The 27920-nt window shown below is 38.4% G+C and overlaps 1 protein-coding gene across 1 annotated transcript; it reads right to left on the bottom strand.

The window, feature by feature from the left end:
- Positions 1 to 4159: 4159 nt before the first annotated feature.
- Positions 4160 to 24609, bottom strand: LOC124555304 (adrenodoxin-like protein 2, mitochondrial). The gene is made up of 4 exons (XM_047129179.1): positions 24257 to 24609; positions 24060 to 24172; positions 23604 to 23736; positions 4160 to 5257 (listed from the first exon to the last, which is right to left on the bottom strand). Exons 1-4 carry the CDS (start codon positions 24397 to 24399, stop codon positions 5167 to 5169), a joined length of 480 nt encoding a protein of 159 aa, XP_046985135.1. The 5' UTR covers positions 24400 to 24609; the 3' UTR covers positions 4160 to 5166.
- Between the last annotated feature and the right edge of the window lie 3311 nt (positions 24610 to 27920).

Below are 27920 nucleotides of genomic sequence, written 5' to 3'. Positions count from 1 at the left end.
AAAATAAAATGCTGTCCAAATTAAGAGGATCCTTGCAACCTACAACATATACCATCCAGTGGCACTTCTTTCCATTTGAACTGGTGTGAATTTAGTTTGCTAAATAACACTGCATTGTTGATGGAACAAACATCAATTGGCAGGGGCGGGAGGTGAACTTTGAAAGTTTTTGCTTCTTAGATCACACTGTGCAATTGAACGGCACTGTTAAGTAAATTCTTCAGGAGAAAGAAAAATCTTTCCATGCTAAAAACATGGAAGACAAGGAAACATAACCTGTTTCAGTTTCACTCCACAGGTTCATATAGACACTGTTTTCATCTTCTAAATGAATACCCAAGTTCATACTGCCTAATTGTCCGCAGTAACACATTTTCGGATGCTCTAGACTCTAGAGAATGTACATACATCTGTTGCTGTAAATCAAATGAGAGGACGCTGGTGTCTGAAGTAAAACCTTCTGCATTAGTACTATTACTCAGCATGCAGTGTTGAGCAGCTCCTAACTGGTATTCATGAAGTTCTAACGATTTCTCAGTGACATTTCTACACATTGGGTCCTCACTGGCTCATAAATCAATGAGTTTGTAGTCACAGGACATGTATCTGACCTTGGATGGACAAAAGAAAGATTGAATTCCCTGATGAATATCTCATGAAATCACTGATTAGAATTGGAAGGAGTTTCATTGAATTCAGTTCCGTACTTAGTTTTGTATCCATGATACAATTTTGTGACATTTAGGTCATGTAAAAGGTACATTTTACTGAAGTTGTCTTTTCTCCAATGACTTTGAGGAGGGATGGAAGGGAGATACTTAATTTTTTCCTTCAATTGTCCAGCTCTTTTTAGTCAGCTGCCACCTCATTTGTTACTTAGATTCACACTCCCTGATACGATATTTTGCTGAAGGATTTGTACTCTTCTCTTCGTGACACTGAAGGTTACAGAAAAAAAGAGAAAAAAAGGAAAAAAAAGAAGAGAGAGGAAAAAAAGAGAGAGAGAGAGAGAGAGAGAGAGAGAGAGAGAGAGAGAGAGAGAGAGAGAGAGAGAGAGAGAGAGAGAGAGAAAGGAAAAAACAAAAAAAGAGAGAGAGAGAGAAAGGAAAAAACAAAAAAAGAGAGAGAGAGAGAAAGGAAAAAACAAAAAAAGAGAGAGAGAGAGAAAGGAAAAAACAAAAAAAAGAGAGAGAGAGAGAAAGGAAAAAACAAAAAAAGAGAGAGAGAGAAAGGAAAAAACAAAAAAAGAGAGAGAGAGAGAAAGGGAAAAAAAAAGAGAGAGAGAGAAAGGGAAAAAAAAAAAGAGAGAGAAAGGGAAAAAAAAAAAGAGAGAGAAAGGGAAAAAAAAAAAGAGAGAGAAAGGGAAAAAAAAAAAGAGAGAGAAAGGGAAAAAAAAAAGAGAGAGAAAGGGAAAAAAAAAAGAGAGAGAAAGGGAAAAAAAAAAAGAGAGAGAAAGGGAAAAAAAAAAGAGAGAGAAAGGGAAAAAAAAAAGAGAGAAAGGGAAAAAAAAAAGAGAGAGAAAGGGAAAAAAAAAAGAGAGAGAAAGGGAAAAAAAAAAAGAGAGAGAAAGGGAAAAAAAAAGAGAGAGAAAGGGAAAAAAAAGAGAGAGAAAGGGAAAAAAAAGAGAGAGAAAGGGAAAAAAAAGAGAGAAAGGGAAAAAAAAGAGAGAAAGAAAAAAAGAGAGAAAGGGAAAAAAGAGAGAAAGAAAAAAAGAGAAAGAAAAAAACCGTACCTGTACTTCGCAAGTAACAGATGTTGGCAACATACCTACATGTTCAGTCTTTGGCTGTCTGCCACTGTTTCATATTTCCCATGTCTCCTGAGTAAAGCAACATGAGTCGCACATCTTAAGTGTGCTTTCTGATCATTGTAGGTATGCAAGTCAAAACTTTTGAAACAATGTAATTGTATGTTGCTGTCTAGTAGCTCTGCATGAAGAATGACATTTGCAAGTCACCTAACACATGCAAACAACCTCTGTAGTATCATTATATCGTACCAATAATATTATGTACCAAAGAATACAAATTATGAAACTTCCTGGCAGACTAAAAGTGTGTACTGGACCGAGACTCAAACTCTGGACCTTTGCCTTTTGTGGGCAAGTGCTCTGTCATCTGAGCTACCCAAGCACTACTCACGATCCATCCTCACAACCTTAATTCTGCCAGTATCTCTTCTACATTTATTCTGGAAATACAAATTATGTTTTAAAAGCTGAAAATACTAAAATACCTGCTGTTGTAACAGTTAATCCTTGTACATAAATGAACAGGAGAAAACACTACACAACAGTGGTAATAAGGTATTGTACCAGTTGTAACAGGTTAAGAAAACAATGTACTTCTGTTGGTTCAGATTTCTGGTCCACTTCTGCATTTTTTCCAATTTAAATACGACAACCCAGTGTTTCTCTTCCTTTTCCAAACATGCTTCTATGCTCATTCATTTCCAGGTCATTTTATACTACTAATTGGTGTGTGCAGCTGCTGCTCAAGATCCACCATTGGTGCTAATGCTCATCAAAATTAGAGCCAGAGTTTCATGCAGCTTAACTCGGGAAATGCGACATTATGGCAGGCACATTTCATTTTTACCACTGGAGCACTACTAGTTGAGAGTTTTGAACATGATAGCAGGTAAAGAACAGCACATACAACCCACTTTTACTATTAACTCAATTTTGACGAGGGGTGGCTCTTTCAATGTTATGATTTGGCATCCTTCAATTGTTGGGTAAATATAATGTATTACTGCTCTTTACTAAATGCTAATGGAACTTATGCAACCAGTGGGCATAATGAATAAAGACAAAGTTCAGCCCAGAATTGATGCAGAATTTGTTCTTTACTTAGACTATTTCATTTTCAAAATCTCTGCATATTTCCTGCTTCATATGTACACAATAAATGTAAAAACTGCCTGAACACTTAAAACAGTATGTAAACCAACATGAATTTTAACATATTGTGAAGAGGCTGCCAATTTAGACATTTGGCACATTTATAGACATTCACCAGACAATGGCTTCTTAAGCCAAAACTATCACTGCTTATTGTTATGGCATAAAGTCAAGAGCTGACACGCCAGTTGGGAATGAGAGAGCAGAGGGATGTGAAAAAGACGTCAGCCAATTGCAAGTTTACTGATCCCTCTCCAAGACGACACCAGCCTCTATGCGAAGAGAACATAAGCACTGCACTTGACTGACCGCAGTCCAGTTCTAAAATAGCTTCAAGCTAATCATTTCGCTTGTAATATGTAGCATCGTCTATACTGAAGAAACTTGCTTATTTTGTATGTCGCCCTTTGCTTGTGACAGTTCTGTGTAACAGTCAAAGTTAAGTATTTGTAAATTTCATTTTGTAATAAAACTCAGCAATACAATTTGTTTGAATTGTTGTCTGGCGATCCGAGAAAGCAGGTTTTCTAGACACACCCACTTTATGACTAGGCAGGATTGAAGACTAATAAAGAAAATAAACGAACGGCCTAGTAAGGAAAAAATGCCACATTCACTCAATAAATATTTGACTGTGGTAACCTCCATGAAGAATACTACCAGTATTATGCAATATCTTTTAACACAGTAGGAATTAGTCAGACCGGGCACACAGTTCAGATAGAATATTACCACAAAAATGTTTTCTTAAGTCCCGAGTTCCCTGATAAGTTCAGGGGAATGGTCTATAGTCATGTCAGACACGTAACTGGTGTGGGCCTATTTGGGGCAGGAGGGAGGGTTGGGGGTGGGGGGGGGGGGGGGTGGGGGTCCTGCCTGAAGGATAATAACTGGCTGGGGAGTTAAGTTTAATGTGAAACACATGTATAACTATTTTTTCACGCAACATAGTAATACTACAGATGACATCACATCAAATGATAAGGGGAGAACCATCTCTGAAGACAGGGTCTTTTGACTTGTAGTTCAGCAACCTGCCAGAACATACGCCAACAGCGATGTTCTTACCTCGCCACTTGAGGGAGGGAAGAGGGTAGAAAGGAAAGACATTACGCAGTCTGAAATGCATCCATTGCCTAACAATCTCAAGTCACTCTGCAACAGATACAAACCAAACATTAACTTACCTGAAGAGGTCACCCACTTTGTTGTGTACCAGGTGTTTACTGTAACAATTACTCAGTGTGGTAGGACACATTTCAGTTTTAAGTTTCTTTATTACAAATATATTTTCTTTCATGTAGCAAAATAGTTGATATCCAAAACTAATAATATTTACTGCTCCTCAAGAATTTGTACATCATTCTGTATGAGAAAATATTAAAATAGAAGCATACATAACAAATGTGGTGACACCAACAACACACTACCACATACAGATAGGTACAGTCTTCGGACACTTATTCTCACACAGGCTTCACAAAATGTACATTTTTATTAATACAGCACACACATTTCTTGAGCTGTTTCTCAAGACAACAGTAAACCAAACTTGGGAATATCTTAACTTTCATCCATTAGTTACACATCCGTGTCATCCTACAGTACACGCATCATTCAATACTGTTAACTTTCTTTACATTTGCTGCTGAGCATCTAACATGAACATTTCTTTTTTATTATAAAGCTAGTTTGAAATGACAAACTTGCAATGTCTGAATCCAACATTACAAAAAGCCAGTTGTTATTCAAGGGGATTTCATGAATATTTTCAGTGCCACTGTTGCTGAAGCTACAGTTTTTTGGTATTTTACATTATTCCCTACTTCACTGGACATTTTATAGGCTAACCATGGCAGTCAGCTGGTTATCATTACATCTCTAAACAAAGGCATACAGCATTTTTTTTCTTCTGAAAATAGCAGTATCACATTAGAATGCAAGTATAGTTTAGCATAAACTAGAGCCTCAAGACATGGGAATAGAAACTGAATTTGTGATTGGAGAGCAGTAGGACATGTTCTGTGACTACAAATTTCAACAAATAACAGTAGGTACAAAAATGTTTGGAGCTATTACCCAATAGGAGTGAGTGTTCACCTGCAATGACATCAAGCAGTTGTTTATCTATTTAACAAGAGCACTCCTATTAAGACTCAGCCACTGAGGCAAAGAGAGAGAGAGAGAGTGTGTGTGTGTGTGTGTGTGTGTGTGTGTGTGTGTGTGTGTAAGGGGAGGGGGGGGGGGGGGGGGGCGCACACGTGTTAGCTGCGTGCATCATTTATGCCTGCAGGAACCTTTACTTCTAAACCATTGAGATCTTTCGTCATAATGATCTGGCAGCCCAAACGTGACCTGCAAACAAAGTCAAATTTCAGAAGTAAGTACCAAATATATGTAAAGAATAAAGTAACTTCATTTTTTACTAACACAGCATCTAGTTAGAATATAGTGCCAGTTAAGCATTTAAGGAAGATTGACTATTTAGATGTCACTTCGTTAAAAAAATTAAAATGAGTTTATATGATAAATTATGTTCACACTTGTTTGCAGTAAAAGGCTATTCACAGAGCATCCTTTGACGAATTTGAAGCATGCAACTAATTAGACACAAAGGCTGTCTCTGTATATATCTAATGCTAACCACTACAGTTATTTGCTTGCACAAGAGCATCAGTTTGCTGCTATACCTATGAAGAACATAATTCAAAAAGACAAATGAAAGGGTGCAGCAGGACATGATACTCGAGCATAGTATAGCAAAGGGGAAGGTCACAAATGTGAGCATGGAGAAATTTTGTTAAAAGCCAGCTTCTAAACACTATGAGCTGCACTTAAAACATTTGTTAGGAAACAGGTATCTGGGACAATAACTCACTGTCAGTGGCATCTGATACAAAGGACCACAAACCATTGTATGTACATCAATACAACATGACAACTGTATACATAATAGCAGAAACTTAGCTCTACTTCCATCATGTATCTCTACAAAACACATTGTCAGTAGTGAATGCTTTCCAGTGGTCTACTTTAAGTTCATCTAGAAAGAAAACAACTATGTGGATACCTAGAATATAACTAAAACAATGTCTATGTTACTATTCGCATTATGAAATCCATCCTATATCACAGCACACAGGTTGCTTTGTGTGTTCTTGCTGTCAGTTATTAGGCAGTGACATTTCTTTGTCACATTTGACAAACTCTTCTTTAAAGTAAATACTTAACTCACAGACAGGCAAAAAGAGTATAATACACTACATGATCAGAAGTATCGAACACCTGGCTGAAAATGACTGGCACCTGCCATCGGTAATGCTGGAATTCAATATGGTGTTGGCCCACCCTTAGCCTTGACAGCTTCAACTCTCGCAGGCATATGTTCAATCAGGTGCTGAAAGGTTTCTTGGGAAATGGCAGCCCATTCTTCACAGAGTGCTGCACTGAAGATCAGTATCGACATCAGTTGGAGAGTCATGGCATGAAGTCAGTGTCCCAAAATATCCCAAAGGTGTTTTATAGGATCCAGGTCAGGACTCTGTGCATGCTAGTCCATTACAGGGATGTTATTCTCATGTAACTACTTTGCCACAGGCCTTGCATTATGAACAGGCACTCAATCGTCTTTAAAGATTGAATCGCCATCCCCGAATCGCTCTTCAACAGTGGGAAGCAAGAAGGTGCTTAAAACATCTATGTATGCCTGTGCTGTGATAGTGTCACACAAAACAACAAGGGGTGCCAGCCCTCTTCATAAAACCACTATCTCAAAATTTTACTGTTGGCACTGCACACACACACGTAGATGATGTTCACTGGGCATTCACCATACCCACACCCTGCCATCGCATCGCCATATTCTGTACTGTGATTCGTCACTCCACACAATGGTTTTTCCACTGTTCAATCATCCAATGTTTACACTTCTTACACCAAGTGAGGTGTCATTTAGCATGTACCAGCATGATGTGTGGCTTATGAGCAGCCGCTCAGCCATGAAATCGAAGTTTTCTCACCTCCCGCCTAACTGTCATAGTACTTGCAGTGGATCCTGATACAGTCTGGAATTCTTGTGTGATGATCTGGATAGATGCCTGTTTATTACACATTACAACCCTCTTCAACTGCTGGCGGTGCGCGTCAGTCAACAGAAGAGGTTGGCCTGTACACTTTTATGCTGTACGTGCCCCCTTCACATGTCCACTTCACTATCACATCGTAAAAAAGTAGACCAAGGGATGTTTAGCAGTGTGGAAATCTTGCGTACAGGCGTATGACAAGAGATACCCAATCAGTTGACCACGTTCGAAGTATGTGAGTTCCGTGAAGCACCCCATTCTGCTCTCTCATGATGTCTAATGACTAGTGAGGTTGCAGATATGGAGTACCTGGCAGTAGGTGGCAGCACAATGCACCTAATATGAAGAACGTATGTTTTTGGGAGTGTCCGGATAGTTTTGATCACAGTGTATATGTCTAAATACCACGTATTTATATTCATCTATGACATGCATTTATAAATGAAAAGCGTAAAATATATAAAAAATAGATAAAAACTGTCGTTGATTGTCACAAACTACACACTGAGGAAGTTGGCTTAATGCGAAACCTATGTGTACAATTTTCTGTTGTCCTCCATCAGATGCCACAGACAATGGGTTATACACCTAAATATCAGTTTGGCTACAATAACGTACAGCTCATGATGTTTAGAAGATGCCATTCAACAAATATTTACTAGCAGGGCAACATCAATTATTCAACATTTTTACCTTAAGAAATTAATGTGAAACAGTACTATACTGCACGAGACAAACTCTAAAATGGGGAAGTCTCCAATTGTAATAGTTACTGATGAATATGCTTGCCTTAAGGCTGAGATGTAAAATGATACCTACGACCACTTTAGTTGTAAATAAATAATGGTAATCAAATTGTAAATGCTAACTATGAGCGAGAAACTTGATTTGACAGAAAAGCAACCAAGTGTTTTGGAAATCTACAGTTTACACGACTGCTCTGCAATTCACACTTAAGTAAATGGCAGAGGGTTCACAGAACCATTTCCACACAAATTCTGTACAGTTCCTCCTTTAATAGTGTATGGGAAAAACGAACTCTTAAATCTTTTGATGAAAACTCCATTTTTTCTTATTTTATTATGATGGTCATTTATCCCTATGTAGATAGGGGTCAACAACATTTTTCGCATCCAGTTGGTGATTGAAACCTTGTTGAAATCTCACTGCAACAAAAGACACCTTTGTTCTAATGATTGCCAGCCACTACCTTTATTATATTCAATTATATTCATGACACTCCCTCCCCTATTTCACAACATTAAAACATGATCTAGCCTTCTTCGGAATTTTTCAATGTCCTATGTGGTAAGAAGCCCATACTGGACAGCAGTACTCCGGAAAACGGCAGACAAGCAGATGATAGGCATTATTTTTAGTAGATTTGTTGCACATTCAAAATTTTTGCTAATAAAACAGTCTTTGGTTCACCTTTGCCACAACCTATTCTATGTTATGGTTGCAATTTAAGTTGTTCATAATTATAATCCCTTGGTATTTCATTGAATAAGACAAGCTTTAAATTTGTACGATTTGTTGTGTAACTTAAATTCAGTTGAATTTTTAGAGCTCATTTGAAGGGCTTCACACTTTTATGGGTCTATATTTCAGCTAACTTTTCTTTCTTGTGTATTCGTGTGACCCACACAGCTTCCCAGTCTTTAGGTACAGGTATTTTGTCGAGCAAGTGGTTGTATACAATTGGTACGAAGTGAGATACTTTATCAGCATACAGTATGGTATGGAAGAATTCCCTTTATTGAGTGATTCGAGTTTGTTTGCTACACTGAGGGTAACAACTTTTGAATTGTTCGTGCTGGCAGCTGTTCTCGATTTGAATTCTGGAATATTTACTGCACCTTGTTGGGTGAAGGAATTTCGGAAAACCATGTTTAGTGACTACACTTTGGTGGCACTGTCATCAGTATCAATAACACTGCCATCACACAGTGGAGGTATTTACTGTGTCTTGCAGCTAGTGTACGATTGGAATCTCTCTGGATTTTCTGCCAAATTTCAAAACAGGAAAGCATCCAGCATTTAAGTCCACACTGAATTTCAACCTTTTGGATAATGTCGTCAGTCTTTGTCTTTTGCATTTTTTTTTATCTAACAAGCTTTTCTGTTGCTTTTTGCAAGTGTTCTGGCCTGGGCATTTGGTCTGTCTCTTATTAATTTACTATGTATTATACTCTCAATTGCTATCAATACTATTTCTTTAAATTTAAGCCACATCTGGTCTACACTTACACAATTTGGAAGGTGTGGAGGCTATCTCTTACGAAGAGATACAGTGAATTTTATTTTTGCGTTCATTTTTTGTGGATTTGGATGTTACAATATTTAGTGTTGCTGCAATGGTCTTGTGCTCGCTAGTCCCTGTATATATAATGACACACTGTACTCTTAGGATTATTTATGGCTAGAAGGTATATTATTACAACCATTTACAATTCATTTCAACTCCTGAATTAATTACTCAAAATACTTTTTGGAGAAAGCATTTAAAACAATTTAGGATGATTTTTATGCCTACCAGTCACTTTCCACTTGTATTTTCACAAAAGCAGCAGGTTGACTGAAGTTGGAACATAGGTGTTCTTGTTGCGTGAGTGGGGGTACCTATCCAAAATGAGACTCAAATTTTCTTTGAACCCTTCATAAACTGTATCATCTGAGACAAAGTGTCGGTAAGAGGAAACAGTTACTAATCTTAGGCATTTATCAAGTAGAACCTCAGTAGAATCTCAGTAACTATCTACTCGAGTTTCACTATAACCACTTCTACAGCAACAAACTTGTGATCGCCAACTGAATTTAATTTATCCTTTCCAGCTGGACTTGTCTCAGGCTACAGCCAGCTTTTAGTAACTATAACCATTCCTGGTTCAGCACTTTCTTTGAGGACTTTCAGGTCAGATTCTTTCCCACACTCACAAGTCAAGGGATATGCAGCTTTCATGGTCATAATATCGTCTGAACCTCGAAGTCACCATAAGAGGCTATCACGTGTAACACTGGAGCTCCCAACTACCAATAAACCCACCTTCTGAATGCCTAGACCTTGCATGTTTGAGCCTTCCTGTTTGCAGCTATTCTAAATGAACAACTTTCAATGTAGACTTGTAAAGCAGAACAAGTTTTACACACTGAAAAATGTAAAGAACAAAGTGAGCAATAACGATATTGCTCTCACTGCAGTAATGTAAAATGTCAATTACAGAGTGTCAATAGCACTGCCAAGAACATTTCCCATTTTTGATTGTTACGGATGTGATTAAGTGCATGCACAATTAATTTCTAAAGCAAATGTATACACTATATGAATACTGTTGCATGCCAACCTTGTACAAGGCAGCAAATGGTTAAAATTTTCAAAGTCCCAGAGTGAAACACACACTCCTACATTACAGCGGTGTCAACATCTGGCAGGCACGAAGAATAACATTTCAACATTGAGAGTGGGCCAGCGGATAAAACAGCATCAGAACTTCTGGAAAGCCAGATAGTGGACCTAAGCATAAATGCAGTAGGCAGAGCAGATAGACCAGATCATGTCACCTTCATTATGTGATGAAAGAAATGGTATTACTAAGGCAATGACACATGCAAAGACCTTTTACAAACCAGTCTCATAGTATAACAAACTCATTAAGAAACCACAGCAGGGTGAGAACTACTGACACCTTCTTAATAACAAGATCTATGCAGTTATGACAAGTGACAATGGGTAAATAGCCATTACTTCACTCCATGAATACCCCCAGCAGTTTAGCTCCTAATGCAGTCTATCAGATGGATTCAAGGCGTATATACTGTTTGCGCTCTGTTCCCTGACTACAGCAAAGCGACATCTAGAACAAGTCCATTCTAGATATCCTGCATGCTACTGAGCAATGACAGCCACTACTGAGAGAGATGGCTACCTCACCATAATCACTAGCTGCAGAGTTCAACACCACAGTCTGCCACTATCACAGATGGATGGACTCTCGGCTCTTCCTTATCATCCAATTCAGGACACCAGTGTTCCTGATACTTTGGCACATGGACCACGGCCTACCTTAATAGCAGGCTAGGATTGTCATATTGCATGGTTACATGACAACTGTCATTGCATTTCAACAGGTGAAGAATGGCAGTGAGCAGGAGGGGACAGAGCATCTGCCAAAATCGATATGTGCAAGTCAAACACATGTTCCAACTTCACTCACTGCCACAGTATCGGGGGATGCCCACCACTGAAGCCATCGCAGGTGGCAACCACTACTGCAGCAGCAGATGAGGAATGGGTGTGCAGCAACAGCTGACTGAAAGGCCACTTATGAGAGGACTGCTCTACAGGCATTGACAGCTGATGTAAACAGCAAGTCAAGACACTGCTTGTAACTCATGGAATTAAATAACTAATTCTGAATTCTCTTTCACTGCACCCATTGTGACAACATGTCAGCACCATCCTTCCAAAGGAAACTGGCAAGGAGCAAACTGGGAAAGTGACTCCAACCACCCAACAGTCACCTCTTGCAATATGAAAGTGGTGCACAAAATAGCTTTGATGTTAATTAAAATTTTAACTTATTCTGTAACACAGTCAGAAGCCACACCGGGAACTGTTTAAAAAAAAAAAAAATTGCACCGAATCGTGCAAAGCTAAGATAAAATTGCCCTTAGCATCAAGGAACACAGATGGCAGGGTTAAATAAAATTATGATCTGTACTGTAACATTTTAAGTAAAGTGATCAGAGCACAAAGCAGTATGTGCTTGGAAGAATTAGTAAGTTTGCAGGGAACAAGGTAAAATCTATTTTGAACATGGTAACAAACTAAAGAGGAAAACTGAGCACGAAAACATAATTCCTTTTGAGGCAGATAGTTCACTGGTCAAAGATAACCCCAAATTTTCTGAGACATCTAATACTTCACACTACAGCACTGAGAGAAGTTTCTAAAAGAGGTAACAGAAGTATACAAGTAAGTAATATTAGCAGTCACCTTAATGAAAAAGAACAGCTAATGAGAGATTCAGAAACGTCAGCAGATTGTTCAAGGCAATTTATCATTTAATTTTGACAAGACTTGGTACACATAGTTAAGTGTTTTTCCTAACACTCCACAACCAATAAAAATATACTTCTTTAACACAAACTGTGGGAACTACTACATTTTTGAAATTACAGATATACACAATTATGTGCAGGATGACTGCTTAAATGCCTTAGGGGGTACTGTAATTTTCTCTTCAGGATAATTACGAGAGCAATATGTAGGCAGTTTTATTATACTAGTAGTTTCCTCACTTGATGCAGGTTCTTCAAACCCTGTGTGTAACCTTTAATGTGAGAAGAATATGCATTTTCAAATATCTGCTAGTTTTTTCAACAACCCTGTGACACACTTACACAGGTCAAAGAAACCTGCAACTATTTTTGGTGCCCTATTCCCTATTTGTTGTGGGTATGTAACACTTCAGTAATATTCTAGCATCAGTTGCAACAATGTTTTGTATGAAATCTCCCAATTTAATTTTCCTAGTACCTTATGAATGAACCAAAATCTGCTACTTGCTTTACCAACGGCCGAGCCTATGAAGTTGTTCCATTTCATACCCCTGTGAATTTCTACACTCAAATGTTTGAGTTTGATTACAATTGTGACTCACTTATGTAGTCATTGGACACATTCTTCCTCCTTCGTTTCGTGTGTATTTTACATGTGGGCTACTCAACAGCATAGTCACCAGTACCCTGATGAAAACAAGAACGCCATATGCTTTTCTCCTGAAGAGGGGAGGGTGGGGAGAGGCGGCCATTTCCACATGTGTAGTAGTTAATAATCCATTAGCATCTGCATCTTGTTCACAGCATTTTATGGATAAGGCTCGACAGTTCATAAGATTTCAGAACCCGTGTAACACTGGCGTCAGGATGGGCAAGGGTGTTGGGCAAAGATCTCCAGCCAAACTGAGGGCAGCTCTGATGTCAGTATGTAACACACATGTAACTGAAATACATTCAACCGAAACTGGCCCACCACAAACTTCAGAGTTGTGAATCATCCTGACAGAAGAGGAAACCATGTGTTAAAGAGCTATGTCCTATGATCAGTCAGATGAGTGGCACTTCCTTCCATTGGTAAGGTCCGCATGAAGTCCACCATGTGTGTGGTCGATTCGAGTAACCATAGTTTCTTACTGCCACCTCCAACCATTCAGTTTCCCACTGATGCAAGATTTCTCTGTCAGATAATTAGATGACAGCAGGTAAGGGGAAGGTACATCAACTCACAACACCATCCTGACATGCTTTTTTGCCTGCTTTGTCATTATCCCATATCCCAATGTGCCTAGGTACCCAGGAAAAGATCACCTTTGTTCAACAGTGTTTGAGAAACTGTAAATGGTCATGGAGGAGCTGAATCAGCTGGTCACTCTGATACATTTGGGGAAATGCTTGTAGCACACGTGCAAGTCAGAACAGATGAGAAACCTTGTACTGTGATGCCTGTGAATCTAATCCAATGCCGCCATAATGCCATATAACACCGTATCATAATTTGTGAATTGTTCTGGAAGGTGCGCTTTGAAAACCCTATCATGGAAGACAGCTGAACAACCAAGGGCATTCTCTTGATGAAATCCATCTGTACAAACAATGGTAAAACTGTGGTACATACTTGAAATTCAAGAAAACAGTTGTAAATACATAATCTGGAATACAAGTTTTCTTGTACTGTGTCGAGCTTAAAATCACATTGGGCCTCTGAAGAGATCACGGCAGCAATTTATTAAATCCCTGGCTGTGTTTTAAGAGGCCTGACGTATCAAGATCCTTCAGTTAGCAGCATGTATTACATCTTGTCTTGGGGTGCCAATTCCTGAATTGCTATTCAAAGTCACTGTGGACTGTCACACTAAATGCAAATGACTAAGGCAACAAATTTTCAGAGCCTGTCAAGTCAGGAGAAGGCACTGGCAAATCCAGAAAGGTGGTTCACCAAACTCTGCACACAGACACTGAACTGGGCTGGTCCAGTAGGCTCTAGTCGATATCTGAACGCCATCATGGTAGACAGCGTCTAACATCTTGAGGTATGAAATACAGGCTAATCCATAAACCACACTGCTGCAACCCAACCATGAACCAACAAATGCCCTGTAACACTGCAGGAGGTGGAACCATGCCGCGAGCGGCGACAGGTCAGAAACACTCATTATCAGAATTCGACAGACAATGCATGACACAGTACAATAATGCATTTTCAGCTTAGAGTGACGTAAACACCTATAACGGCACTTATCAGATCAAAGGAAAAAGCAATCAATTCAAACCAGACGAAGCACGTGAAAAAGGAAGGGTACCCGTATAAATACGGACGGAGCGCCTGACGCATATCAATGGCTACTTGGTAAAGCTTAACTGCTAAGCTCACGACTCGAACCAAACTACTGTGGCTGTATCGTCATTCATTCGACCTAAATTGTGTCTCATATTACAATGGACCAACTTTGTTTCAATTTGGAGGTGCGGTCTAAAACTTTTCTCTCCCCCTTGAATTTCGAGTCTCAAATTTCAGGTGCGGCTTAGATTCGAGAAAATTTTTTTTTCCTTGATTTCGAGTTTCATTTTTCAGGTGCAGCTTAGATTCGAGCGCAGCTTAGATTTGAGTAAATACAGTATATGTGGTAAAGAGATGCCTTTTTGTTTTGTTAGTATCAGTATTCAGGCATTTCATTATGAAAGAATTTAAAATAACAGATGAGCCCCATAAAATATTTAAGAATGTGCAGAAAAGTAAAGTTAGTTCATTTCATCAAAATATTAGAGGGTTAATTGTCCGATTGGAAAATTAGACAGTTCTGAGAGGATGGACATCCTGTGCTTACACAAGCACAGCATAACCACAGGTTTACAGTAGTTAAAAGGTATTAAACTCTAGAATCTTACTATCTTACTCATATAGAGAGAACACAGAAAAAGGACTCATTACTTATATTAACATTGGAAAAAAATGTTCAAGAAAGTGTGCCCTTGTGAACAGATACTAAAGTAGATCACTTTTAATTGTCATTACATGGAGATCCCTACTGGAAAATTGTGAACTGGAATGTGGATTCCTTACTATGTTAAGTGTCAGACCACAGAAAGCAGTTAATAGTCTGGAAATTTAATATAAGTTTTCTGAAAGATTCTGATAGGCAAGGTGATTTGAAAACCTTAACTGGGTACACAGTTTGATCTCAGTAATCAACTTTCAACACAGGTGGATGAGGACAGTAGGATCCTCACTGATTATGGTTTCTTAGATCAAGCTCAAAGCATGAAAATAAAAAATATATACCCAGTAACAAATATCCACTCTGATGAGGATGCACGGTCAGGACAAGTAAGGTAGTGCTTTACTGTATTATATTCCTCTATTATAATCAAAATAATTAACGATTCCAGGACAAATGCTTTTAGGAATAGTTTACAGAGAATCTAGGATGAAATGTATAGTAAACCAAATGCTGACCCCAAATTTAATCTATTCCAAGATAAATTCATATCATTATTTGAAAATAGCTTTCCACATAAGCTAATGAGAAAGGACACTGAACAGCCACGTAAAAAAATGTGGCTCACTAGAGGGATTAAACTATAATTTGAAAGCAAAATGAGAACTTATCTGTTGGCCTAGAGCAAGCAGAGATCCTGCAGTAATTGCACACTATGAAAACTACTCAAAATTACTAAGAAAGGTTATTAAAAACCGTACGAACATGAACATAATGTCATAAATCAGTAATTCTGACAAAAGGCGTAAGGCTATACAGAATGTTGACAAAGTAGAGATTGGCCAATTGGCCAAAGAGCAGGATAATAATTTATCACTATTTAATTACACAGAAGGACTAAATGATGGGTCACAGCCAGCGAATTGTCTAATAATAGTTTCTCAAATATAACGAAAAATAGAGGGACAAACAGTTGAACAGAAGAGTCAGAGTTCTATGTTGAACAAGCATCTCTTGTAGAAGTCAATCATATGAATTTAACACCAACTTCTCTCTCTGAAATTAAGAATTTTATGCAGTCTCTCAAAAATAAAAGCTCATCTGGTTTTGATGGGAAATCCAAAGATGTATCACAGATTTATTCCCATATAACAAAACTCTCTCAGATTTGAAATATGTACTGCATCACTAACTCTATGCATTTTTTTTCAGAGACACAAATACACCACTGTGAAACCCTCATTACAGAAACTGATGGGAGAAATGTCAAGTATCGATCCATTTCACTGCTGTCATCTTTCAAAATTTTTGTGACAGTGATGCACTATAGATTAGCATTTCACCTGATCAACAATTAATACCCTCAGCAGCTTGCAGTTTGTGTTGCTGAAGATTTGCTCTACTGAGAATGCCACTTATGTGTTCCTCCACCAAATTTCACTAGCATTGAACAACAAAATAGCACCGGTTGACATTTTCTGTGATGGATCTAAGGCATTTGCCTGCGCAAATCAAAATTTTCTCCTAGTTAAACTGAGGTTTTACCAGATCATTGGTATAGCTAACCAACAGAATGATGACAGTTTTACTTTGTAATTCAACTAATGTAGTCAGGTGATATTATTCTGACTGGGAAGAAAACATACCGTATGGGGGTTCTGAAGGCTCCCTCTTCGGTCTGCTATTGTTTCCCATATATGTAAACAATTTTCGTCCAATATACAACAAGTCAAAGAAGTTGTTTTTGCCAGTGACACTAATATTGTGATGAATACAAGCACACATATAGCACCAGAAGAAATGTTGAAGAAAGTTCTTGACATTATTGAATGGTCTCGCCCTCTAATTTCAAAAAGACAGCTTATACCTGTATCTAGAAGTGTAACACAAATCATGAGTGGTGAGGAAATTACAAATATGGCCAAAACTTTAAAAGTGTCCCATACTGATGGGAGTTTAAACTGGGAAAGTACATTCTGGATCTCTTGAAACAACTTAGTCCAGCCACATTTACACATAGAATCATGAAAAATCTTTGAGAGAAAGCATGAAGTTGACATCTACATCTACATTGATACTCCGCAAGCCACCCAACAGTGTGTGGCGGAGGGCACTTTACGTGCCACTGTCATTACCTCCCTTTCCTGTTCCAGTCGCGCATGGTTCGCGGGAAGAACGACTGTCTGAAAGCCTCCGTGCGCGCTCTAATCTCTCTAATTTTACATTCGTGATCTCCTCGGGAGGTATAAGTAGGGGGAAGCAATATATTCGATACCTCATCCAGAAATGCACCCTCTCGAAACCTGGCGAGCAAGCTACACCGCGATGCAGAGCGCCTCTCTTGCAGAGTCTGCCACTTGAGTTTGCTAAGCATCTCCGTAACGCTATCACGGTTACCAAATAACCCTGTGACGAAACGCGCCGCTCTTCTTTGGATCTTCTCTATCTCCTCCGTCAAACCGACCTGGTACAGATCCCACACTGATGAGCCATACTCAAGTATAGGTCGAACGAGTGTTTTGTAAGCCACCTCCTTTGTTGATGGACTACATTTTCTAAGCACTCTCCCAATGAATCTCAACCTGGTACCCGCCTTACCAACAATGAATTTTATATGATCATTCCACTTCAAATCGTTCCGCATGCATACTCCCAGATATTTTACAGAAGTAACTGCTACCAGTGTTTGTTCCGCTATCATATAATCATACAGTAAAGGATCCTTCTTTCTATGTATTCGCAATACATTACCTTTGTCTACGTTAAGGGTCAGTTGCCACTCCGAGCACCAAGTGCCTATCCGCTGCAGATCTTCCTGCATTTCGCTACAATTTTCTAATGCTGCAACTTCTCTGTATACTACAGCATCATCTGCAAAAAGCCGCATGGAACTTCCAACACTATCTACTAGGTCATTTATATATATTGTGAAAAGCAATGGTCCCATAACACTCCCCTGTGTCACGCCAGAGGTTACTTTAACGTCTGTAGACGTCTCTCCATTGATAACAACATGCTGTGTTCTGTTTGCTAAAAACTCTTCAATCCAGCCACACAGCTGGTCTGATATTCCGTAGGCTCTTACTTTGTTTATCAGGCGACAGTGCGGAACTGTATCGAACGCCTTCCGGAAGTCAAGAAAAATAGCATCTACCTGGGAGCCTGTATCTAATATTTTCTGGGTCTCACGAACAAATAAAGCGAGTTGGGTCTCACACGATCGCTGTTTCCGGAATCCATGTTGATTCCTACATAGTAGAATCTGGGCTTCCAGAAATGACATGATACGCAAGCAAAAAACATGTTCTAAAATTCTACAAGAGATCGACGTCAGAGATATAGGTCTATAGTTTTGCGCATCTGCTCGACGACCCTTCTTGAAGACTGGGACTATCTGTGCTCTTTTCCAATCATTTGGAACCCTCCGTTGCTCTAGAGACTTGCGGTACACGGCTGCTAGAAGGGGGGCAAGTTCTTTCGCGTACTCTGTGTAGAATCGAATTGGTATCCCGTCACGTCCAGTGGACTTTCCTCTATTGAGTGATTCCAGTTGCTTTCTATTCCTTGGACACTTATTTCGATGTCAGCCATTTTTTTGTTTGTGCGAGGATTTAGAGAAGGAACTGCAGTGCGGTCTTCCTCTGTGAAACAGCTTTGGAAAAAGGAGTTTAGTATTTCAGCTTTACGCGTGTCATCCTCTGTTTCAATGCCATCATCATCCCGTAGTGTCTGGATATGCTGTTTCGAGCCACTTACTGATTTAACGTAAGACCAGAACTTCCTAGGATTTTCTGTCAAGTCGGTACATAGAATTTTACTTTCGAATTCAATGAACGCTTCACGCATAGCCCTCCTTACGCTAACTTTGACATCATTTAGCTTCTGTTTGTCTGAGAGGTTTTAGCTGCGTTTAAACTTAGAGTGAGGCTCTCTTTGCTTTCGCAGTAGTTTCCTAACTTTGTTGTTGTACCACGGTGGGTTTTTCCCGTCCCTCACAGTTTTACTCGGCACGTACCTGTCTAAAACGCATTTTACGATTGCCTTGAACTTTTTCCATAAACACTCAACATTGTCAGTGTCGGAACAGAAATTTTCGTTTCGATCTGTTAGGTAGTCTGAAATCCGCCTTCTATTACTCTTGCTAAACAGATAAACCATCCTCTCTTTTTTTATATTCCTATTTACTTCCACATTCAGGGATGCTGCAAAGGCCTTACGATCACTGATTCCCTGTTCTGTACATACAGAGTCGAAAAGTTCGGGTCTGTTTGTTATCAGTAGGTCCAAGATGTTATCTCCACGAGTCTGTTCTCTGTTTAATTGCTCGAGGTAATTTTCGGATAGTGCACTCAGTATAATGTCACTCGATGCTCTGTCCCTACCACCCGTCCTAAACATCTGAGTGTCCCAGTCTACATCTGGTAAATTGAAATCTCCACCTAAGACTATAACATGCTGAGAAAATTTATGTGAAATGTATTCCAAATTTTCTCTCAGTTGTTCTGCCACTAATGCTGCCGAGTCGGGAGGTCGGTAAAAGGAGCCAATTATTAACCTAGGTCGGTTGTTGAGTGTAACCTCCACCCATAATAATTCACAGGAACTATCCAGTTCTACTTCACTACAGGATAAACTACTACTAACAGCGACGAGCACTCCACCACCGGTTGCATGCAATCTATCCTTTCTAAACACCGTCTGTACCTTTGTAAAAATTTCGGCAGAATTTATCTCTGGCTTAAGCCAGCTTTCTGTACCTATGTGACATCTTGCACATTTTCATTCAGTAATGTCTTGTGAAATAATATCCTGTGGTAACTTCAAACTAGAAATTCTTCACTGCTGAAAAACTTGCTGTAAGAATAATATGTGGTGCTGACCCAGGACCATCTTGCAGACTTCTATTTAAGGAGTTCGGCATTTTGACTACTGTTTCCCAAGTTATCTATTCCTCATGAAGCTTACTGTTAATAACTCACTGCAGTTCAAAATGAGTAAGTATAGATGTTTACAACACCAGAAGAAGAAATATTTGACATTCAACACTGAGGTTGTCTTTAGCACAAAAAGGAGAGCACAATACTGCAACCAAAGTTTTTGTTCACTTACCAAATGTCCGAGACAGAAGAGCAAACTCTGGAAAATTAACTGAAGGAGTTCCTCCTTGACAATTCCTATTCTACAGTATATTTTCTATTATTGTGATATGTACAAGGGGGTGGGTGTGTATTATTTTCTTGCATCTGTAAATGTAGGTTTGAGTCTGGCTAGTCAGCGCTCTAGCTTTATTGCTTCATTTTCAGTGACATTTTTTTATTTTCTTTATGTGTGTGGTGCTTTTATTAGGCATGATTAGTTTGGTTTTGTGTGAGTGCCAGCCAACCTAGGTTATTTTGTTCGAGGCTTTTGTTGGCAAGTAATTTTTGTTTTGGTTTTATTCTCTAGTATTTCTGATGTTTGGTCTGTTTTATATTTATAGTATTTTGCTTGTGTTTAAAGTGATCTAGTTAAGATGGGAGTTGATGGGCTTTCTAGTTGTTAGGGTTTTGTTTTCGGTTGGTGGTTCACGAGTTATGTAGGTTTGTGAAGTTTGTAATTGTGGGTCTTTAATTTGCGGTTTGCCGGTAGGTATCGAAAGCTGTCGTTGAGCTATACAGGGCAAAGAAAATGTGACTCCACTTTTCAGAACCGCAGAAGTGGGTTTTTTAGGTGTCAGGGAATAGGTTTGAGCTATAGAGGTACAGAGAAGTGTACAAATCCTGTTGGTTTTTGGGGCTGAAGTGTTATGTCGTAAGTTGAGATTTTTTGGGATGGTGTGGTTTTTTGTATTGTTAAATATTTACCTTGTGCCTGCCTAAACCCCCTATTTCCCACAGTTGTCACATTAGTTTCAATTTATTGTTGGGGTGAGACATTCTTGCATTTTTATTTTTGTTCACATTTGTTGGCATGTGCATGTAACTACAATATTCCCGCCATTTTGTATATGCTTGCCAGTAGGCATCTCCTCCATACTGCTATCGTTCAAAGCAGATGGGTGGAATCAGATGCTTCCCTAATGCCACTAACAATTTACACCACATATCAGCTTTAAGGCAGGGTGGAATGCTAGCAGCCATTGAATGCAATAGCCAGCTGTGTATCAAAGGAATGCAGGAGCAATGCCACTTTTTTGTTTGTTTTGTTTTTTGTGTACATGTAAAACCACATTCACTATGAACTGACACCATGCTGACAATTTTCATCATAACAAGGGATTTGTATAAAACAGCCGACAAGTAAACTGAAATTTTCAGCAACTGAAGTGACTGCCATCAGAACAACCCCAGGAAATATCTAGAATAAAAGTTTGTTATGCGAGGATAGAAAGTTAAGAGGGTTGAGACGACATTAGAATCTAGACACTACACAACTTACTGTGTTGCAAGGTATGCATTTGTCCCACCACTGAATCTGATGTCAAAAACCACATCTCAGGAATGAAGTGAAATTTGGGTTAACATCATCAAACAATATGTCTCGGCAACATACTGTATAACAAAATCCCGACAGACAAGAAATATGCACGTAACTAGAAATTAACTATGTATGTAAGAACCAAACCAATATTTTAAAGCAGGTCTCCTGTTGCAAAAATTTCAAAACTTCAAGAAGTAAACTGCCTGAATAATTAATCCAGTAAGTTTGAAAGTCAATGCCGCAATGTCAGTTTGCCTGCAAATAACAGTTCAATGTATTTTGTGTTATCAATACCATGTGTGATTGTAGCCATATAATCTTATGGACAACCTTATCAAATTAACTAGAGATTTGATAATGCTTCACCGACTCAACCACAGTGTCACCTTTCGACCTAACCTACACCTCAGACTACACTACAAATCAGTTAATAACCACAACTTACATTCCAAAAACTAATAAGGACATAGATGGGTTGCAGAAAGTGTTCTTTTCTTTCTGCTTCTGTATACATGACATTATGCACTTCATAATTATGATAAAGGACAAAGACACCTGGTATAGCAGACTTATTTGACCCACTTTATCAGTGTTCTTGTTGAAATGTGCTCTCATCAACAAAGTTGAGAGCAGTCATGGGTAATATAGCAGGTTCCATACAAGGCAAGAGGTTTGGGATGCATAGCAATACAAGCTCATTGTTATTTTGACAAAGTGGGAAAAAAACGAGAAGAATCTTCTACACACCATGCATTGTCTTAATGGCAGACCATACATCAATAACAGTATGTGCAGATGATGCTTGTGGCTCTTACCACAACTGTATTCACTTTTTTCCAATATGCTTTTACAACAGAAAGTTAACCTTGGAGTGAAAAAGACAACTGGGAGCACAGGAGTGTATGTAGTATGAAACAACAATAGTCAGCACCACAGGCATTCTGCACTTCTTGAACAATTACACTTGCTACTTTTGCTGCTTATATAATTGCTAGTTTTGGAAACAAACAAATCAACCTTCTGACATTTTGCATATTTCCATTCAGAAATGTCTTGTGAAATAGTTTTCTATGTCATTTCATCAGTTGAAGATAAATTATTGACTGCACAATATATGTAGTATTGTAAGTGTGGACATAAACATTGTTTCCAAATTGTGACTAATTATTTATGACCAATTTCATTGGAGAGTATATGTGTTGTTGGTGTAGATTTTGCCTCCATAATAACTGGAGGTCGTCATTGCATTTGGGGAATTAATACTTTCTGAGTGGTTAGTGACCCCAGAAAATTATTCCTTAGCACATTACCACATGGAAATATGGAAAATATGTCAGGAGGTTGACTTGTTTGTTTCCGCGACCAGTAATTATGCGAAGAGCAAACGTAGTTGAACTTAATTGTTGGAGACACTCACTATGCCCGTGGCAGTTGTGTTGCTTCATATTACATACATTCATAAGCTCCCATTAGGGAAGAAGTGACATCTATTTCTGTGAATTGGATGTTAAAGGAATACAAAGTGATTAAAATAACAATGGTTCATTACACACCTGTTGAGTTCCTATTCCTGCCACTTTCCAGAGTAATGACAAAGATTTAAATATACAACACTCGCAAAGAATTTTTGTTGAACACATAGTTCAACAACTTTAAACAAGGCACTACTCTAAAAAATAAACGTACCCAAATGTAACACAAAGTGGAATATGAACACACAATATTTGAACTCTTATTGTAACTGAAACAGTACTTTGTTTAGACATATTTGTTGATACCTAAAGAGGCATGATGCAATTTTTTGCACCTGGGGGAACTCAAACATGTAGCAGTTTTTGAATAACTGCTCCACACTACCCACAAAAAAACTGTTACAAAGGTAAATTCGTGTATCCTTCATACTGCCTCACCATAGAGAAGTGAGATGTTAAATGACATTTAAAAATAGGAGGTTAAAGCATTGTAATTAGAACAGTGCACCTACTGCATACATTCTTCTTTATCCTGTCAAAGGACACAGACTTTTACATACAACAACTAGCAACATAAACTTAGTATCACAAATAAGCACGACAGTATTTTCCCCACACCCACGTAACATTTTGTCGAACAAAAAACTGTATCTTTGTGTCATTAACTACATTCTTGGGGGCCAATACTCACGTGTCTGTAGGATCATACGCTAAATCAAGCATGTCTAGCTCTTCATCTGTGGGTTTCTCTGGCAAACGATCATAGTCTTCTTTTTTCAGGATTAAGTGGCATGTGGAACAGGTTAAGGTTCCCTCACATGCACCTAGAGGGAAAAGAGAGAACATTTTAGCATTTTTAATTATAAGCACATTTCAGATGAACTGCCAATTAACTTGATAGGTATTATATTACAGGAAAGCTGACAGAAGGGACAAGTAAGAACTGAAAGGAAGGTAAGACTTCAATAGCATTATCAAAATGAAAACACCTACATGAAAACACGAAAAATCCTGCAAAACAGTTTAAGACAATTATCAGCGTTCATGCCAGTGCCTAGGTTGCTACACACACTATGTCCGTAACTGTGTCCGTACACCAACATTGTTATTTTATTCGTTTGTAATAGTTATACATTTCAGTACTTACCAAACCCATCCAAATCTATGCTATTGCTCACAACTATATCCAGGAGACTGTCACCGACTTTACCAACCGCTTTAATCTTCTCGCCGTTAGTTTTCACAAATGTCACCTCTACCCTGAAAAAAAAAAAAAAACTCGATTGACAAGAATTCGTAAATAATTCACCAACATATGTCAGCGCAACTTGATTTATATCTCACTTGTCAGCTTTAATGTCATGTTGGACTGCTGTGCTCTGAATACTTCTCTCCAATGAAGCAGACGCCGGACGAATAGCAGACGATTTTATATTGGAAACCGCGCGCCAATTTCGGGAAAAGCTTTTCACTAGTAAAGATGCCATAACAGCAGGCAACTGAGTTTGCAGCTAACGAGCACAACTAAAGTACAACACACTAGCTGCAACAAAGTGTTTTATCCCTTCATAGCAGACTGGCAGAGATAAACAAGTATCTTGTCTGATAACAGTCGACAGCAGCTACACAGCAGCCACGAATTTCTGTTCATTCTGCCAATCAGCTGACGACCTTTATGAATACGTTCACTCAAAGAGCTCTCAAAGATATATCACATAGTGACTTATGAAACAATATCATTGGCAATAAGAAAACAGATATAGAAATTCATTACTAGAGATAACAGTGAACCGCAGTACCTCCACTAAGAGTGACACAACTTGTTAGTATGCACTGTACAACTGATTCAAAAGAAGCTCTAACGTTCTCCGTAAAATCTGTACAACACGACATTGACGTTTTACTACTCATGATTATTGGGCAATGTCATCCATTCAGGTAAATAAAGTAGGAAGATTGGAAAGTGCACCAAATTTTACTTCAGCTACACTTTCTAAAGACAGCGTCAACGCCACCAGGAAACAAAGTTGTCTTACATTAGTCTCGAGTTACTTCAACGAGCACTTGGCGGTTTAAATTTGGATGTAAGGGAAAAGATATTCAGGAATGTTAATTTGCTTAACATGATAATATTCCATATTCTCTTCTATTACAGATACAATCCTGCAAGGAATCTTTCCTCTCTTGATAAGTTTCATTACAACTGTACGGTATATAGAAAGGACTTCGAACTAAACTTCCATACTTAATGCTGACTATCTGTCAGACTATAAAGTTATGTAGCTAAAACTAACAAGATTGTGAACGAATTCAGTTTGTTAGGATGTCGTACTAAATGATATGAACATTAACAACTTTAGGGATAGACTGATGGTGGTGAACTGTAATAATGTTATACATGCAGAACATATTCTAAACTCGAACGTAATGAGGTACCTCGAAGAGAAACATCGATCATGTGAAAACCAACTCGCACTTCTCTCACACGACACCTTGAAAGCAGTGAATCAAGGCAGTCAGGTATAAGAAATATTCCTCGAGTTCTAGAAAGTTTTTGACTCAGTATCACATATATACTTATTACCAAAAGCACGAGCATATTGGGTACTGTATCAAGTGAGCAAGTAATCGTGGACAGAGAGTTACTGACAGATGTAGAATGATCTTCGAGTGTGCTCCAGGGAAGCTATACTTTTTATTTGTTAATGACCTTGCAGACAATATTTTTTAAGTAGCTTCAGACTTTCCGAAGATGATGCAGTTAGTTATCTGAAACACTGCCTGCAACTAAGTTGTTCGAAGTTTTAGCCATGTGAAAGTGGTGCAAAGATTGGTAACTTGCTTTAAATGTTTAGAAATGTAAAATTTTACACTTCACAAAACAAAAAAACGCAGTATCCCATTACTATATCAATGTGTCCAGGGCACCCATATAATAATTTGCAGGGGGCTAAATCTGGGGGTGTGGAGTATTGTTAGTACTTTGGAAGACGACTGGCGACTTGTAAGTAGCCATAAGAAATTTCATTTCTGACCCTGTTACAAATCTGCATATTACCGACATTTAAATCATTTTCTTCAAAGAAAAACACCTGCCTACACTATATTTTTCTCCTTTCCCTCAGAGGTATGAGAGCCCTTGCAATAGGTCAATTGGGACCACTCAACTCATACAAGTACCTAGTGTAACATGTTGTAGGGCTATGAGATGGAACAATGACCTATTCTCAGTTGTGGCTGAAATTGGTGCAAGACTGCAGTTCATTGGTAGAATACTATGGAAATGCAACCGGTCTACAAAGGAGTCTGCATACAAAACACTCGTGTGATCCATCCTAGAAATTGCTCAAGCGTGCAGAATCTGTACCAAATGGGATTAACCGAGAATACCGGACAGATACCGAGATGGGCAGCACAGATGGTCACACCTATGTTTGACCCATGGGAGAGTGCCATGAGGATGATGAAGGAACTGAACTGGTGGACCCTTGAAGTGTTGAATCCAGGAACATATTACAGTTCCCTACTATCATTCCCATAGGGACTGTAAAGACAAGATTAGACTAATTACAGAGTGCACAGGGACATTTACACAATCATTGTTTCTGTTTTCCATAAGTGAAGGGAACAAGAAAAAGCCCCAACAACTGGTACAATGGGACATACTCTCTGCCATGCACTTCACTATGGTTTGCAAAGTAAGATGCATGAAAAATGTTGAGAATAACTTTGACAAATTTATCACCAACTTTCCGAAATTTTTAATGCCACCTGCCTAATGATTATAAAACTAAAGAGACATGGACATAAAATCTTACATAAGTGGTTCCCACCTCATTTTCAGAAAATAAGATTCAGTTGTGATATGCCACGATAAAGTTAAAACTGTTAATGCAGACAAGGCAGCTCAATTAGCCCCAAAACACAATACACATTAGAAATTAAGCTAACCGGATGTAGGGCAAGTGTTGACTATATTGAAGACTCACAACAAACTTAAGGCTGTTTAGACTACTATTAACACAGAATTAGGTACATGCAGAAACTGTGGAAAACTACAAACTATATTGAATGCATGTGAATTCAATATCTTTTTTGTTAGTGCCAGAAAGGCCTTTTTCCTTAATCCTGGTAGTAAGATGTCAGACCATACTGACTGTTCATGCTAGACAGTTTCTGCAAAACTTTGTGATCAGTGACATAAGTAGATAATATGTGGTAACATTAAATCAATCACAAAACTGAGCTGGCCAAAGTTTGAATATATTTATGCCTTGGCAAATTTTGTGATTAATTACATAATGTCGTTAATATTACATCCTCTGTGCACATTAATAAACTGGTTATTTGCTAGTGGTATTTTCCAGAATAAGTAGATAATATGTGGTAACATTAAATCAATCACAAAACTGAGCTGGCCAAAGTTTGAATATATTTATGCCTTGGCAAATTTTGTGATTAATTACATAATGTCGTTAATATTACATCCTCTGTGCACATTAATAAACTGGTTATTTGCTAGTGGTATTTTCCAGAATGTCTAAAATAGGTAATCGTTGTTCCCCTATATAAAATGTTGACAAACTTGTACCAATAATTATTATCCAGTTTCTCTGATTCCAGTATTTCCCACAATAATTGGAAATGTGTAAAACAGAAAATTTTAATCTCTTTCCCAAACAATTTGGGATTTGTTGGGAGATTAAAAGTATTCCTCCTAATGAGACAAATTTGTATTAGCTTTTGTACGTTCACAGAGAAATTATGTTCTTGGAGGAGACACGTGTTACACTGAGATATTTTGTTTTGTTCATCATTAAAATTTGCAACTGTGATCATAATAAGTAGAAAGAATTAGAACTGTTTTTGTTACAGTATAATGAGTAATAAGTATGATGGGAAACATCTATAAGGCGCATTACGAATGTAGGGGTGTGGACATGTTGGGAATGTGGGTCTCACGGGGAGCATGCAAGGGATATGTCCCTGAAGGCGCACTATGCTCTGT

The sequence above is a fragment of the Schistocerca americana genome, chromosome X, assembly GCF_021461395.2.
Source record: "Schistocerca americana isolate TAMUIC-IGC-003095 chromosome X, iqSchAmer2.1, whole genome shotgun sequence".
Taxonomy (NCBI): Eukaryota; Metazoa; Arthropoda; class Insecta; order Orthoptera; family Acrididae; genus Schistocerca; species Schistocerca americana.
Note: the sequence above shows the minus strand (reverse complement) of the source record. Positions and strands in the feature narration are given on the sequence as shown.

Excerpts from the sequence above, each read along its gene's own strand:
- LOC124555304 (XM_047129179.1), bottom strand. The coding sequence starts at position 24,399 with ATGGCATCTTTACTAGTGAAAAGCTTTTCCCGAAATTGGCGCGCGGTT. Across the intron at positions 24,173-24,256 it reads CATGACATTAAAGCTGACAA|GGTAGAGGTGACATTTGTGA; the intron begins GTGAGATATAAA and ends TTTTTTTTTCAG. Across the intron at positions 23,737-24,059 it reads CATAGATTTGGATGGGTTTG|GTGCATGTGAGGGAACCTTA; the intron begins GTAAGTACTGAA and ends TTTTCCCTCTAG.